The sequence below is a fragment of the Corapipo altera genome, unplaced genomic scaffold, assembly GCF_003945725.1.
Source record: "Corapipo altera isolate COAL_440 unplaced genomic scaffold, ASM394572v1 305, whole genome shotgun sequence".
NCBI lineage: Eukaryota > Metazoa > Chordata > Aves > Passeriformes > Pipridae > Corapipo > Corapipo altera.
The window spans coordinates 174,936-191,337 of NW_020885011.1; the positions used below are offsets into that span (position 1 = coordinate 174,936).

Sequence of the window (16,402 nt, forward strand, 5' to 3'; positions counted from 1 at the left end):
ATGGCCAGGTGAGTCCCGCCCGGCCCCGGGCCCAGCGCGGCCCCGGGCCCGGCTCAGCCCCCTCGCGCTCCGCCCGCAGCTCCCCCGTGTCCCGAGTGGTGTACAACGGGAAGCGGAGCGGCGGCCCGCGCTCCCCCGGCGCCGGCAGCGAGATCTTCACGCCGGCCCACGAGGAGAACGTGCGCTTCATCTACGAGGGTGAGCGGGGCGGGGGCCGCTGGGCGGAGGGGGGCGCGGGGGGCGTGGCGCGGCCGAGGCGAGCGGCCCCTGTCCCTATCCCCGCAGCCTGGCAGTGCGTGGAGCGCGACCTGCGCAGCCAGATGGGCTCCGAGCGCGGCCTGGTCGAGGAGTACGTGGAGAAGATGCCGAACCCCAGCCTGAAAGGTGCGGGGGCAGCGTGCACCACCCTGGCTGTGACGGCCCGGGGGCTGCGCGGGCTGGGCGGGGGCTACATTGCCTCTGCCGCCAAAGTCTCTTCCTGTCTCCCCTGCAGCGTTTAAACCCGTCGACCTGGGTGATCTGAAGAGAAGGAACACACAGGATGCAAAGAAGTCCTAAGGCGGATCCTCCCTGTGGATCGGCTGCTCTCCTAAGGTCCTCAAGCAGATTTAAGTTGAAATTTTGTGTTGATTTCCTCCTCTGGTCTGTGCTCCCAAAAGCTCACGGGAGAGCCAGTCAGCTTTGGGGCTGGCTCTGAAGCTGCCTGAGGTCGAGGATGCTCAGCGGCTTACCAAGGCTGCCCAGAGCCTGTTGCAAAGGATTCCAGTCCCCCACTCATAGCTTTCTTTGGCCTCAAACTGTCCTTCCTCCCTTCACACTGAGCTCCCCGATCTCCCGTTCCCCTTCCGCCGCTGCCCCGGGCGCCGGGCAGGGCTGGGCTGAGCGGATGGGCAGCACCAGGTCTGTGCACCAAGGCCCCGCAGCTGCTGGGGTGGGATGTGGGCAAAAAGGACAGTCGGGTCTTTCCCTGTGCCTCATCCAGCCTGCCTGTGCAGTTCAGGGCTGGGCAGGCTGCAGCCAGGCTGCTCCTAGCTCCACTGTGGCAGCAAGTTGCTACCTGGGCTGCCGGAGCACATGGGCCACATCCGAGGCTGGATTTTCCGTGTGCTTAGAGCAGGCCAAGATCCCTGTGGTGCTTGAGGGGGGGTTGTTCCCCTCCCTGCAGGTGGAAAGAGATGTGGTGTCCCGCCTCAGGTGCCTGAGAGGTGCTCAGAGGGACCCGAGGCACCTGCAGCCCCCTGGCCTCGGTGCCTCAGCAGCCCCACGGGAGGCAGCAGCTGTGGGGCTGCACGGAGTGAGGCTCGGGGGCTCCTCGCCCCAGCAGCGCTGCAGTTTTGTACCAACACCATTTTCCAGATACACACCCTTGGAAGAGACCTGGCCCCATAGCTCGCCCTGGGGGCCGTAGGCGGTGGAACCGTGCTGAGGGGCCTTCCTTGGGCCCCTCGCTCCTGGCAGGGCTCAGGTGGTTCCTGCATCATTGCCTGAGCTGGGGAGAGCAACTGTGCCACCCTTGCCCACCTGAGCCACAGGGCCACTCCCTGGGGAGGCGGCGGCCCCCTGCCTGTCCGTGCTCCAGGCCAGCAGGGATGGGGCCGCCGGGCCTGCCCAGTGCCAGCGGCTGCGGGAGGGCTGCGGGGACTGGGGGCTGCCAGTGGGGGCTGCCAGTACCTTTCCTTTGTTGAGTCTTTAAGCTGTGCTGTTCCCTTTCCTTTCTCTCCGTGGTCTGTCACTTGAGGAGTGTTGTAAATAAACGCTGGTGTCCTTTTGGGGCTGCGTCGATGTGGTGCTGCGGCCTGGCCCTGCTCCTTGTGCTGGGGATGGGGGGCAGAGAGCAGGAGCTGCCTCTGATCTGTGTTTATTTTCCGCAGAGGGGCCCTGGCCTCGCACTTGCTGGGGCTGTTGATTTCCCCATGGGCAGGTGCAGCGGGCACTGCGTGCTGGCAGCACAATGCCCTTGGGCTCGGGCAGCGCTCCAGGCACCCAGCATCCCAGGAGCTGTTGCTGCACCCAGGATTTAAATGTTGAGACTATTAATACCCTTGTATCCTCTTCCCTCTCCTGCTTTAATGGCATTTAAGCTATACTTAGCATTGCTAGAATTTCTGCTCGCGTGCATCTCGACGCTTGCCATGACCCTGTTTACCTCCCATCACCAAAACATTCCTGGGGCTGCTGCCTGATTCCAGCACGGTGGGATGAGAACTCAGCCCCTGTTGTCACCGGAGCTACCCCAGGCACTGTGTACCTGCAGCCACAGACAGTGGGGTCGGGAGGTGACAGTTGTCACTGTCACAGCCCCTCTCCACCTGTTCTGGTGATGTTCCCCATGTTTGGGGAGCCTGACAGGCCAGCAGAACTGGCTTGAAGCCCTGTGTATGTCCAGAGCTGTGTCCATGTGTCCCAAGGGGATGGGAAGGGGGACCCATCCCAGCTGAGTGTGGTGCCCACCCCTGGGCCAGGCAGGCTACTGTCCATCTGCCACAAAGCCCAGCACCACCCCCGTGTCTGGGCACTCAGACCTGAGGCTGTCCCGGGGGCTGCAGTGGGGCCCCCAGGGGCACACGTGGGTCCTGCAGCCTCACCAGCCTCTGCCTTGTTTTCCTCTCAGCTTGGGCACAGTAAAGCCAGAGGCAAAACAGCCACTTGAGCTCTAATGAAATGTACAAAACTCATTCTATAAACAGGAGATTTTTATAAAGACTGATACCAAAACACAGGGTGAGGGCAGTGACACAGTTGGGGGAGGTGCGGGGGGTGCCCCTGCAAGGGGTGAGGCCGCAGGCCAGAGAAATCAAGCTGTTTACTTATAAAAATCGGCCTCGGCAGGGTTTATTTCCCTGTGCCTTGGACACGGTGCTCTTCATTAGATTAAAGGGTGGGAGGAGGAGAGGAACGTGTTTGTCATTGAATTAGGCAGTGGGAAGAGGCCCGGCAGCAGGCAGAATCGACTTTGCAGACCAATTTGTGGTGCTCAATTCCCTTCATAAAGTGGGAGTTCTCCTGTAAGGCACCGTGCCCTGGGGTGCCTGGCTGTGCTGGGGCAGGGGGCACTGCCTGGGGTGCCCGGCTGTGCCAGGGGGGCAATGGCTGGGGTGGCAGTGTTTGGGCCACTGGCTCAGAGGCGAGGAACTCCCCTGGCCCTGTTCGTTGCCCTGGGCTGAGCCCCACAGGCAGGGACTGGCACCGTGGCCGTGTGGTCTCTGTGGAGTCTCTGCACTGAGGGTGGTGAGACAGTGGCGTGGGCTGCCTGGAGAGATGGTGCATGGCCCATCCCTGGGAACAGCATCGGGCTGGACAGGGCTCTGAGCAACCTGGTCTGGGGCAGGTGTTTGTGCTCACTGTGGGTGCTGGACCCAAGGACCTTTAAAGGTCCCTTTGCACCCAGACCATCCTGTGAGTCTGGCCAGGCTGGTGGCAGTGCCTTTGTCCCACTGGGCACCGGGAACGGGCAGCTCCTGCTGGGCAGCTGAGGGCTGTGCCCACACGTGTGCGTGTGTGTGCATGTGTGAATGCTGTGTGTGTACATGTTTTGTGTGTGTGTGTGTGTGAATGTGAATGCTGTGTGTGTACATGTTTTGTGTGTGTGTGTGTGTGACTGCTATGTGTGTACGTGTTTTGTGTGTGTGTACATCTATGCATGTGTGCGCATGCATGTGTGCGTGTGTGTGCGTGTGTGTGCATGTGTGAGCATGTGTGAGCATGCCCAGGCTGTACCCTGGGGTGGGGATGCCCTTGGGTGCTAGCAGTCAGGGTGGACATGGGTGACACCACTGTTGGCACTGCCAGGCCATGGCAGGGAGGGGTTCTGTTCCAGCAGTGATGAGAGAGGACATTGCCACAGTCCTGTGGGAGCTGGGTCCTCGGGCTGGGGCTGGCCCCACTCCCAGGGGGATCCCAGGGCAATCCCAGATGCCTCCCAGCCCAGCTGTCACGAGGGGTCTGTGGATACTGGGAAGCTGCTGGCCAGCTCATATGGCTCTGTGGGAGGTGACCAGGGCATGGGGTTGCAGGCTCAGCCCTGTGGCACAGGCAGTGCCCGGCTGTGGGGCACACCTGGCTGGTGCAGGTGCTGTTGGATGTGCCCTGGCACAGGCAGACATTGGGTGCTTGCACGGGGCTCCCAGCCATCAGCAGACACTGTCCCTGCTCGGGGCTGATGGGCACCAGGCACCGTGGGACATGGGGCTGTCCCTCAGCACCAGGGGATGCAGGATGTTGCCACAGGACACCCCATAGGCTGGGGCTGGCTTGGAGTCACTGGGGGGTCTTGTCATTGTGTAGCACACATGGAACCACCCTTCCTGGGCAGGATCTGGAGATCCCCCTGTCCCCAGTGCTGTGGGACAAGCCTGGTCCCAGCGGGGCATTGGGGGTCGACAGCAGGGTGTTGCCACAGCAACACTGGAGCAACAGGCGCAGGGCCCGGCACCGCGCCATGACCATATTTACCTTCCCAGAAACTGTTCGTGCTCCAGCAATTTGCCTCAATTAGGCTCGTTACCACGTCAGGAGGCCGCAGTGACGGCAGTGGCCATTGGGGCCAGTGGCTCCACGCGGCTGCTCTGGCCACTCTGGTACTGTGGCTCTGAGCAGGGTGGTCCCTGTCCCCCTCTCTATCCCTGTCCCCATTCCTGCACCTGGGGGCCTGGGCAGACCCCAGCCCCTATGTTCCACTCACCTTGCCCACTCAGTGCTGCTGCCACAGCGCTCCAGCCCCACAGCCCAGCCCCTCTGCCCCCATCCCTGCTGTGCACATTCCCACTGCCAGTGCTGCAATGGCCCCTGGGCACTGGGTCCCATTCAGCTGGGACAGACAGTGAGTTGTCGAGTAAACAGAGGAAAATTACTGCGTGCTGGGCCGGGTGCTGCTGCCGGAGCCAAGTGCTTCATGGCCGGGGCCACAGCTGCCCTCCTCGTGCCCCACCACCCCCGCTGATGCCTTACCGTGGTCTGGGACCCCCACCACCCCCCGCAGACAGCGTGGCTCCTGCTGTTCCTTGTGCTGGCTGGCCTGGGCGGCGCTGCTGTGGCCATGGGGTGCGGGTGATGCTGGGGCAGGGTGGGACTTAGCGAGAGGGTGGCTGCCCACCCAGAGCTGCTGTTTACTGTGTGGTGCTGCTGGGGCTGCCGGGGCGCAGATCCAACTCTCACCCGCCACTCAGCACATCCCCTGCACCGGGCTGCGTGTGGGGCCTGGAACCATGGAGCGCTTGGGGCCAGGTGTAGCAGTGTCATGGGTAATGGGCAGTGCCCATGCCCAGGGCCATGGGCAGCAGGGGTCACAGCAGGGCAGTTGTCACCCTCAGGCACAGTGACCCCAGCAAGGGAGCAGCACCTGCCTAATCCCCACACACCAGGCGATTGTGGTGCCCAAAGCTGTGGCATCCGGGCTTAGCGCTCATGTGCACGGCACAAGCCTCTTAGGGCACCGCTGTGCCCCCTCCCTGCCCTGGCCAGCCTGGCCCACTGGCACAGGGGTCCCTCAGCCCCACACTCCACTGCTGCTCACGGCACTCAGCGCTGCTGCCGGTGGCTGCTGCCCGGCCGTGGGCTGGGCCGGCTCCCGGGAGAGCGGGGGTGCCGTGGGCAGAGCCAAATGATTTAATTAAGGGCTCCTGGCAGCGAAAGGACAGAGCCGATTAGCAGCCAGAGGAGAGCGCGTGCTGGGGGAGCTGGAGCCTCGGCCGGCAGCACTGCAGTGGCTGCTGCTGCATGTCTGCCCCTCTCCTCTGTGCAGGGCCATGGGGCAGGCAGTGGGGCTGGAGGCAGCAGGGCGGGCAGTGGGTCTGTCTTCTGGTGCAGCTCATCCCTGCCAAGTGGCCCAGCTCCCAGTCCGTGGCTGCGGCCATCACCCGTGGGTGCTAGTGGGAGCACAGTCCCAATGTGTCTGATGTCCCTGGAGTCCCCAGTCCCCACACCCCACAGAGAGGCACACGCAGAGCTGGCCCTGCAGCCCAGCACGGGCCCACACCTATTTACAGATAGGACAGATAAATTACAGCACTGTGCACAGGGACTCAAAGGCGCACGAGGGCAGCACCACAGGACAAACTCCCACCCCCAGCCCCCCCAGCCCCACAGATCCCACCCCAGAGGTCGAGGTCCAGGTCCCACTCGCCTGCCCCATTGTGTCCATTGTCCACGCGCTCAGCGCAGCACCCTCACCGGGCCGGCGGGTCCCGGTGCCTGCCAGCACCTGGGGAGGACAGGGCAGGGGACGACGGCGCCACTGGCTCAGCACAGCCCTCCCGTCTGGCCGTGGGCTCAGAAGTGGCTCTCGGCCGTGGTCTCAGGGAACTCGTAGCAGTGGTGGCGATCTCCCAGGGCGAGGTGCTCAGCGGTACCGCGCCCGCTCCTCTCGGGGCGGTGGGAGCCGGGGTGAGGGGCCGGGCTGTGCCCCAGCCCGTTGGTGCAGCCGCTCACCAGCTGGTGCTTCTCGCAGGCGCTGCCGGCGCCGTTGCGGGCGCTGGGTGCGTGGCTGTAGGTGTGCCTGTACTCCTCAGCCAGGTCCCTCCCCAGCTTCCAGCGCTGCCATCGCTTCAACAGCTCTGCCTGCACCTGTGGGTAGATGCCATCAGCATAACCCAGCACCCCTACTGCCCCTGCCCCTGCTGTCCTACTCACCTCCTTATTGACAAAGCAGTAGAGAATGGCCACCAGCATCCCCTGGGTGGAGGGAGGAGAGGTGTGAGGCACACAGCCAGACCCCAATCTGGTCCCTACCGAGACTGAGTCCCCACAGAAGGCTGGTCCTGCACAGGCTGGGCTCACCTGGAAGGAGCTCAGGAAGAGGTCAAAGAAGAGCTTGACATAGCGCAGTGTGCCCTGGGCGTGCTCATCTGTGACGAAGGCGAAGACCACCTCGTGGATGCCCAGCAGCGGGATCAGCGTCAGCGTGGACTTGGCCAGCCTGGGGGACAGGGGTCACGAGGTGGACGCACAGGCGTGTGTGCTGCGGGCACACAGGGTGGGCCATGCCCAGCGCCCACCTAAACTTGTAGTCAGTGTAGCGCATCTGGTGCGCACGGAGCTTGGAGACAAGGATCTGGATGATGCGGATGAAGATGAAGAAGTTGATCTGCAATGGAATGGAGTGGGCCATGAGGGGCAGGGGCAAGGGCAGGCAGGACAGCTCTGTCCCCCTGCCCTGGGCAGCCTCTCTCACAGCTGTTCAGGGCTTGCAAAAGAGATGCTGAGACACCAAGTGAGGGGCTGTGATGGGCTCACCAGGATGGCCAGGAACACGGGGAAGCGAAGGATCCACCAGAAGCCCATGTTGTTGTTAGTGGACCAGCACCTGCAGAGGGGAGGGATGGGGACTGCCAGGAAGCCCCTTGACCAGGTGGCTGCTAGAGTCTGGTGTGGCATTGGCAGCCCTGGCTGAGCAAGCACCACGGGCAGGCACCCTGCCCTTTGCATGGGCAGTGGTGTGGAGCCTCTCCGGGGCCATCACAACATCCCCACAGTCCCACACACACCCACTGTGCCCTGTGTTTCCTCAGCCACTGTCAGCGGCTGATACTCACTGGATGTTTTCGTAGAGGAACTTCACAACGACCCAGGGGATGAGGAACAGCACGGGTGCCCCTGAGGGGAGGTGGGCAGGTGGCAGGTGAGGCATGGCAGGGGACAGGGTCAGGGGGGCCAGGCCATGCAAACTCACCCCAGCCAATGCACAGGTAGAGGGTGAAGTAGCTCCTCTCGGAGAAAACAGCCACCACCAGCAGATTGTGCAGGTAGATGCCCTCCACCAGCAGCCAGCAGTAGTTGGCCACAATGCCATACTGCATGAAAACTGTGGCTGCCCGGCAGCCTGCGGCTGCCTGTGGACAGAGGTCAGGGCTGCAGCACTGCCTCTGTGTGTGCCTGTGCCCCCAGCCTCACCAGTGCCACCAGTCCCCAGCCCCACCAGCCCCACCAGCCTCCACCCCTGCCCCACCAGCACTGACCTCGTCACTCAGCCAGACTTGCACGCTGTAACCGTCGATCTTGTCGCTGTAGTGGGTCTTGAGCAGGGCGTCAATGACCAGCACGGAGACACCCTTCAGGATGAAGGAGGCGAAGAGGTTCATGTGGATATAGTTCCTCATGCAGTGCAGCTTGCTGTGGATGCAGGGTCTGCTGTCAGTGCCCGCACACAGACCCTCAGTCTCCACCTGCCCACTCTGAGGGCGGCCGTGCCCACGTCCCCACCTGAAGCCCAGCAGCAGGGCCAGGGCGAGCAGCAGCGCGCACAGGGACATGGAGTAGCCCACGGTGTACATCACCTTGAAGCTGCCATAGGTCTTGGCAAATTTTTCCTGGAAGAGGAGGGAGCAAGTAAGGGCAGGGGCAGGCAGGGGGGCAGGCAGGGACCCCTGCACCCCTGCTGCCCAGCTCTGCCCACCTGTGCATTTATCTCCTCATCATCCTGCTGGCACTGTGTGGCATCACGCAGGGACTGTCCCTGCGGCCCCGTCACCCACTGCCCGTCCGGCCCGCAGGTCTTGAAGACGTGTCTGTGCTTCACTGTGAGGGCAGGGGGTGGTGGGGTGTGCTGGCACACACACACACACACACACACACACACAGGCACCGTGCGCCAGCACAGGCACGAGCACCTGCAGCAGCACATGCACACGTATGTGTGCACACACCACACAGGAGCACGTGCCTGCCAGCTCTTACCTTTGTGGTACCAGGGCAGGAACCAGGGGCAGGGCACGCTGGCCGTGCTGTTGGGTGCGGTGTCAGGCCAACACGAGAACTTGTCAAAGGTGCGGTTACAGACCAGCTCTGCAACAGGATAGGAGATGGCAGCGCCTTGGCCTCACCCTCCCTGGACATCAGGATCCCCCACTAGCCCCCTGCTCTGTCCCTGTCCTGTTTGGACCCTGTGCTGGCTTTTCTGCCCCATCCCCATCTCAGTGGGAGCCCCCCTGTCCCCATCCCATCCCACGAGAACCCTGCTGGCCCCCCATGGGCACTGACCTGTGGGCGCAGGCAGGCGGCTCATGTTGTGCTGGCACTCCTCTCTGTACGCAGTCCATTTCTCAAAGAGGTTATCCGTGATCTGGGCAGAGGGGCCCTGGGGGCACCAGGAAGTGTCACCTGTCACCCGCATCCTGCCCACAGGGGCTGCCCTGCTGTAACAGGCAGTGACCCCAGCTTTGGGACAGCCACAAATGAGTGCAGGCTAACACTCTGTGCCATGCCACACTATGTCATGTGGATGGCAGGGCGGGCAGGAAAGGGCATCAGTTGCTGCAGTGCCCGCCATGGTGAGGGGCCGTGGTGGGCAGGGGTGGATCAGTCGCAGCCCAGGGTGTGCAGCGAGCTGGGCATGGGGCAGAGCACTGTAGTGTGGGACAGCCCATCCTTACCTGGCAGCAGAGCAGCAGCAGCGGGAGGGTGAGAAGATGTGGCTGGGACATCCCTCCTCTGGGTCACACGCATGGGGTGCAGTGCAGGGTGCCCGGCCTCCTACCAGCCCTCAGCAGCTTCTCCACCCCGGCGGTGACGGCCTTGGCACGTGGGTGATCCTGTGTGAGACACCTGGTCACAGGGACTCTCAGGGCAGAGCTGGGGGACGTGGATCTGGGGGCAGGTGAGGTGGGAGGGGGCCACACCAGCACAGGGCTGGCCCAGTCACAGCCCCATTCACCTTTCCCAGTCCTCATCTGACCCTGTCTGGCATTCACATTCAGCTGCTTGTTCCTGCATTTTCCCACCAAGTACCTGCTTATTCCTCCCCAAGATGGCACTGGGACTGTGGCCATGTGGCCTCTCTGCTCATTAAGCCAACCCCAACCCCTGTGCAGCCAAAGCGCAGCCATATACAGGACATTACAACCTCTGAGCAGGGCAGACTCTGGTGCCCCATGGCAGCACTGCCTCCAGACGCCCAGAGGTGACCCAGGCTTGTGCCACCCCACACTGGTGCTGGTGCCCAGCTGTACATCAGTGCTAAGCTCTGAGAGTGCAGGGCCCCCATGGCAGAAGGACCCCTCCCCACACCTGAGCACGCTCTCAGGTGGGGGCCAGCACCTGGGCTCCCCCCTTCCCATCGACTCTCATGCCGCAGGGCAGCCCTCGGGGCACTCAGCCATGGCCTTGCAGCAGCACCTATCCAGGATGGAGGTGGACAGGGAGCCACCAACAGCACGGGGCCACGCAGGGATGGGGACAGAGGTTGGCTGTTAACCCACAGGGATCCCAGCTTGTGGGGCTGCCTTGGCTCTGGGACCAGCTCAGCTGGGCTGTGCCGCTGTGCCTTCATTGCCCCAAGCTCCTGCAATGATGTGGGGCCTTGTCTGACACGGCGCCCAAGTGCTCTGCACAGACCCCGGCTCACGAGGTGCTGTAATTCCCTCCATCCCCCTAAGCCGGTTATGGGGCTCCTGAGCGTTATTTTGGCTCTTCCCACAAGGGGCCATTCTGGCAGCAGCCCCACGGCATGGCACGGCTTTGAGGGGTGAGGGCAGCTGAGCTGTGGGGGACGGGAGGGACAGCAGTGCCGGTGCCACCACAGACAATCTGGCATCGCCCCTGGCCCCTGCGCTCCCCCCGGGCACCAGCCGGAGTGTTGTGCTCCCTGACCAGCCCTGCTCCCAGGGCTCGCCACTCTGCCTGTGCCTATTTTTATCCCTGGGAAAGTCGTGTTTCCTCCACCAGGGCAGACCCACTCACCATGTCGCAAGTGGTTGCTGGAGCAGCTCATTAATCAGCACATGGAGCTCCAGACGCAGCTTGAGGAGCAGGACCTGCAATGGCCTTATTTAGCCAGTCCCAGGACAGAGGGAACTGTCTCCTGGGACAGTCCTCACTGGGTGGCCTCTGGGAACGGTGACCTTTGGTGGGTGCCCACTGGCCACCTGACCATGTCAGCATCCCTATCCTTGTGTCATCCCCCTCAGCATCCCCCAGCAAACCTGTCCCCACACCAGCATCCTTGTCCTAGTCCTTCTCCCATCCCCACCCTAGGATCCCTGTCCCTTTCCCCCATGACAGTATCCCTGTCCTTGTCCCACCCCCAGCCCCACAACATCAACCCCACCTACCCCATCCCACCAGTGCTCACGTCCCGACCCCATGGAAGGTGCTGGTGCCCATCCCTGGCCGAGCATCCATCCCTGCCCCAGCTGGGAACGCTTCTCCAGGCGCGTGGGTTACAGCGACTCGCTGCCAGCCCCTCTGAGTGGCTGGGGAGCAGCTTTGGGGCAGAGGTGTCGCTATTTTTAGCTGCTGCAGTGGGATTTAGCAGCGGGGAGGCCTCTGCCCTGGACTCCCCCAGCTGGCAGCCACTCCCCGGCCCCTGGCCCTGCTGTGGCCAAGCCGGGCAGACTGCACTGGGTGAGGGGTCCTGGCACAAGGGCCAGTCACGCTCCTTGCCACGGCACGGGGCTCCCTCCTCACCCTGCCCAGGCCCTTTGCCCCAGCTGCCCATGGCACTGTGCAGCCACGGCACTGCACTGGACACCCACGCCCCATTAGGTGGGGGGCCCCCACAGCTCCACTGCCTTGCAGGGAGCACAGACAGGGGCTCTTTCCAGCAGAGATGTGAGTGTGCTGTGTGGTGGGCAGTGCCAGGGAGGGAGCAGTGGCTCTGTGTGGTAGAACAGCAGGGTGTAGGGAGCCCAGGACCACTGGCAGCACCACCTGGGAGCTGGTACTGCCCAGCAGCAGTACCCACAGTGCTCAGAGCAGTGACTCTGCCAACTGGACATGCCCTTGCTACCAGTGCCAGAGGCTCCTCTCAGCCACGTCCTGGGTGCCAGAGGCAGCACCACGGGAGGGACGTGGTCCCACATCACCCACCACTTTCTCTCACCCTGCCATGCCCAACTGACTCTCAGTACCACATTCCCTGCCCTGGCACCTTGTTCCCAGCCAGGGCCAGTCTTTGGGGAGCCCCCCACTACACCAGGTTGTGGGTGCTGGGTGGAGGGTGCCTGACTTGTGAGTGGGTGCCTCTGAGGGGCTGAAGCGCATGACAGTGTGTGTGGAAGGTACTTTCACCCCACACTGGTGTTGACAATGTGGCATGTCCCCATGTCACAGCTCTGTGGCTGCTGACCCCTGTGGAGCATGGGCTGCAAACACCCGGCAAGGCTCCACTGCCACAGGAGTGAAGGAGAGATCTCGTGCCCACGATGGCAGAGCAGGAACAAGGAGCCAACTCTGACACAGCTGAGCATAGGCAGGGAAGGGGCCGTGCTGGCAGCCCCAGTGCTGGGGGCCAGAGGGGTCAACACAGGCATCATCATCTGCCCTCAGGGTAGGGGGAGTGGGGCTGTCAGCGGTGTCTGTGTTTGTGCACTGAGCCCTTCCCCAGCCAGTGGTGCCAACCTCTACAGCTGTATGGGCAAAGCAAGGACCCCCTTCCCCTTTAACTGGTGTCCCTGTGACTCCTGGCTGACCAGTGACCCATGGTGGCCACCATTGGCCCTGGCATGCTCAGGAGGCAGGGGGCAGGGTGTGCAGCTTGGGCAGAGTATGGGGCGAGTCAAGGACCTGGGTGCACTATGGCCATGGTATTGCACCAAGACAGGGAACAGATGGGAAAAGGCTTGTGTTAGGATTTTGTTCCCCACTGGTGGATGCAAAGACCCCATGCTGCCCTGCAGCAGCTCTGTACCACCGTGGACCCCCCCAGTCAGTTAAGTGCCCAGGCCTCCCTGGGGAGAGACTCTCTCCTCATCCCACCCTGGTTGGTTTCCCCTGGGATTTTTGCCCCTCAGCCCCTCCAGCGCTGCTGCCATCGCACGTGTGAGGGAACGAGCTCCACATCTGGGATCACTGTGGTCTATTGCCACACGGATCAGTGGTTTGGTGAGCCCCCATGGGACACTCATGGGCATTTACAACATGACCTGAGAGTGCCTTAGCACAACCATGGCCCTGCACAAGCACTGTGAAGTTGACACTGCCCCCCAAAGCCTGGTGCCCCCACGGGACTCTTGCCTCCCCAGTGGAATGGGCACCTGGCCTCCTCACGAGCACAGCCCTGCACCTGGCACAGCCCCACTGGCTCGGAGGCAGCGGGGGTGGCTGTGTGCCCTCTGGACACAGGGATTAGCCCCCCGTGCGCTAATGCAGTGCTTTCCACGGCTGGCTTGGCTTTGAGCCTGGAGCTACACGCCAGCACGGCAGGGGCTTCGGCACTTGGCAGGGGAGGGGACAGTGCCGGGCCAGAGCTGATGCAATGCCAGCACCAGTCTGGCCCTGCAGATGCTGCTCCACTTTCTACCCAAGACCGTGGCAAGCGGGGCAAGGGCGAGGGGAGACAGCCAGGGCAGGGAGGCCCAGGAGGTCTGACCTGCACTATCTCTGCCTATGTCCCTGCCCCAATCTAGGGGATGTCTCCCACTCAGTGGGAGTGGGAGTCCTTCTCTGAGAACTGAGTACCAGGAACTTTGGCCACAGAGGAGGAGCTGAGCTGCCTGGAGCAGCCCTCGTGCTGCAAGACCATGGCTTGTTTGCACAGAGCTACGTGATTGTGGAAGCCCTGAGCAGTGGCACATAGAGAGAGCCAACGTCACCAGGCACCAGCGATGTCGGATTCTGTGTCATCTTGGACCAAGAAAACCCAAACCAGCCCTGACAGTATTTTCGTCAACAGCAGTACAGGATGCAAACAGGAGAAATGCTTTTTGCATCACCTCCACGACCCCCCAGCTGCCTCCAGGCATGGACAGGGGCACCTGCCCAGTACCAAAGAGGGACTGTGGTCTTCCGGCACACGAGGGCAGAGGCCAGATGACCTTGCTGCCCAGCTGGCTCTGGCAAGGGGATGCTGAGCCACACAGCAGCTTGTCCCTGGCTCAGGGAAAGGGGTGGTTTTGTTCATCACGTTGCACAAAAGCCCATGAAACACAAAAAAGCACGAGAGACACAGTGTTACACGTGTGCTTAGCCTGTCACAGGGGAGGTACAGGGCTGGGAAAAGCCTGGGAAAAGGTCAGTGCAGACAGGGAGATGCATACGCTCCCCTGCACTGGGAGCTCCACATCCGCCTTCCCAGACCAGCTCGTGGCATGAATGAACATTGTAGCCACTGTGGACCTCGGGACAACCTCCCAGCACCTCCCTGAAGAGTGAGCTCAAACCCTGTGCTGTTGAGGTGCAGGTGCACAAGAGACATTGCAGCCCATCTGTGAAGAGGTCCCAGCAGAGTCCGTTCCTGTCCTGAGACACCTGCAGCCCTGGGCACAGTTGGCCACCAGCCCCAGTGAGCCAGGGGTGTGGCAGGGGGCACATATGCCCAGCCATCCACTGATGCCTGTAGTGCACAGCCATGTGCCCCAGGTCCCAGGAGGCCATGGGGGACACAGGACAGAGCAGGATGCAGTGGAGGAGCACAGGGGGATGGAGTTGAGCTGCCACCCCATCTCCTCTGTGTCTGGCTTCCCCTGTCCCTGCCCCTGCCTGGCACAGCGAGGTGCATGGAGAGGCTGTGCTCGGTGGTTGGTCTCAGCCCTGTGCTGTGGATCAAGGCTTGCGGTCACATTTTTTCATTAACTATTTTTAATCCACATTTTGCCTATTCTCTGTTCAGCCTTTTCTCTTCTCCCCTCTCCAGGCAACAGAACACAAAAAAAATCCACACCGCAGTGTGCGGAAAGAAGCGGGATTGGTGGGAAGCACAGTAGCTGGCAGCCGGGGCGGCACTAACACGCCGAGGAGGGGTCCTGCGGGCCCTAAATTTTCCTCCTGATGCACAGACAAAATCACAGGAGCAACCACTGAATTTGGTGTGGGTCAGGACACACGGGGCAGGCGCTGCATGGGGCGCGGCGCTGCGGGGTGCACAGCGAGGGCTGGGCAGAGCGGATGCTCTGTCCTCTGCCTGTCCGGCGTGAGGGGAGCCAGGCTGAGCACGGCGGTCTCTGCTCCCCTCACCGCCCTGAGGGAAGTGTAGCGCCGGGCAGACAGGACCTGCAGCAGTTTTGGAGATGCACTTGCAACCAGGAGGACGGCAAGGTCACATACCCGACATGTCCTGGTTAAACAAAGCCATTTACCAACACCGTGTTGACACAGCAGAGCTCGGGACATAGTCACAAAGGGCACTCACACCGGGCTCTGCAAGCCCCGGAGAGCTGGGAAGGGTCAAAAGTGTCTCCTGCTTCTGCCCCTCGACGAGAGACCCTCGGGCACTGTTGTGCCCACGGCGGTGAGACCCCGTGGGTCCCACCCCGGCGAGGGGCTGCTCTGGGAGATACTCCGAGCGCGTCGGAGCCTGGCTGGTATGATTGACCGGGGGCTCACCACAGCCAGGGCAGCGCCCAGGGGTGCCGTGAGCCCGACAGCAGCGCCTCTGCACAGGAACACCAGCGGCAGCGGCTCAGGTGGGGAGCGGGCCCAGCCCCGCTGCGACCCCCGGCCCAGGACACCCCTCACCGAGGGACTCATCACCCCCGGGGCCGGTGCCTAGCACCGGGGCGGCTCTGGGAGCTGCTGCTCTGGTCTCCCGAGGCTCAATTCGTGGTCCCGGGGATGCGCAGCCGTCACCCGAATCCACATCCACGCGACGGGGCGTGCGGCATCTCCAGCCTCCAGCCCGCAGGGATGGGGTCTCCCCGCCCTCCTCCCCCCTTCCCCGTACCTCTCGGGGCTGGGCTCGCGGCGACTCCCGGACGCATCTCGGAGCCGGCGGGGACCGAGACCGGCGCGCTCGGCCGCTCCGGCGAAAACTTTTGCCGGAGCCGCGGCGGCGGCGGCTGTGGCGGCTCGGGGGGAGGGACCGGGGCGGGGGGAGGGACCGGGGGCGCGGAGTCGCGTCCCGCCGCCCCGCTCCTCCTGCCGGCACAAGGGGGGCGCAGTCCGGTGCCCCCGCTCCGCCCGAGTGCTCGGCGCTGCCCGCCGCATCACCGACGGCCGCTCCCGGGAGCTGCGGGGGCGCCGCCGTTTGTCTCCGCCGCCGGTCCCCCGCCCAGCCCTGCTCCCGGGCACCGGCTCGGCGGCGGATACGGGCGGAGCGGGGAGGGCAGCTGGACCTTTCCGACCCTGGGGGAGCGGGCCGGGGATCCGTCCCCCGGGACGTTTCCCCAGTCCCAGCGCGTCCCCGGTCCTGCCGTGCCCCGAGCTGGTGGCCCCGGCGCGGGAGCGCGGGCTGCTCGGCCCCTTGGGGACCTGGACGGATCTCGGCCGTGCCGCCTGGAGCCGCCTCAACACCCGCGCTCCGGCCGGCGCCGGCGGTGACGGGTCAGTGTTTGCCGCCGCTGTCCCACTGCAGGTAAACAGAGCCCAGACAGAGCAACGCCCCGGGCCCTCCTGGCTAGGTCTGGAGAGGGGCCCGGGGGAGCCCCCGGCCCGGGGGTGCCAGCGGCCTACCCTGCCCCGGCCCCCCGGCACAAACACATTTACCTTGGGCCGTGCAGGACGCGGTGGTCATACCGGCTGTGGCAGCACAGGTACA

At 63.5% G+C, this 16,402-nt stretch overlaps 2 protein-coding genes across 4 annotated transcripts in view; one reads left to right on the forward strand and one right to left on the reverse strand.

The window, feature by feature from the left end:
* The window catches only part of MCRIP1 (MAPK regulated corepressor interacting protein 1), a 14,543-nt gene extending 12,761 nt beyond the window's left edge, over positions 1–1,782 (forward strand). Inside the window, exons 2-4 of the mRNA XM_027667562.1 lie at positions 77–198; positions 286–384; positions 494–1,782. Of these exons, the coding sequence (XP_027523363.1) occupies positions 77–198; positions 286–384; positions 494–558 (286 nt within the window). The 3' untranslated portion in view covers positions 559–1,782. The remainder of the gene's footprint in view (positions 1–76; positions 199–285; positions 385–493) is intronic.
* A 4,163-nt stretch (positions 1,783–5,945) lies between these two features.
* GCGR (glucagon receptor) lies at positions 5,946–15,708 on the reverse strand. Of its 3 annotated transcripts, none has more exons than XM_027667555.1 (14): positions 15,590–15,708; positions 9,366–9,524; positions 8,974–9,070; positions 8,671–8,778; positions 8,390–8,511; positions 8,197–8,303; positions 7,953–8,106; positions 7,667–7,826; positions 7,530–7,590; positions 7,231–7,300; positions 6,993–7,081; positions 6,775–6,913; positions 6,628–6,669; positions 5,946–6,561 (listed from the first exon to the last, which is right to left on the reverse strand). In XM_027667555.1, exons 2-14 carry the CDS (start codon positions 9,414–9,416, stop codon positions 6,268–6,270), a joined length of 1,494 nt encoding a protein of 497 aa, XP_027523356.1. In that variant the 5' UTR covers positions 9,417–9,524; positions 15,590–15,708; the 3' UTR covers positions 5,946–6,267. The 3 variants fall into 3 exon arrangements, with proteins under 3 accessions (XP_027523356.1, XP_027523358.1, XP_027523357.1); XM_027667557.1 differs by having other exon boundaries at positions 8,974–9,125; XM_027667556.1 differs by having other exon boundaries at positions 8,974–9,128.
* Positions 15,709–16,402: the final 694 nt, after the last annotated feature.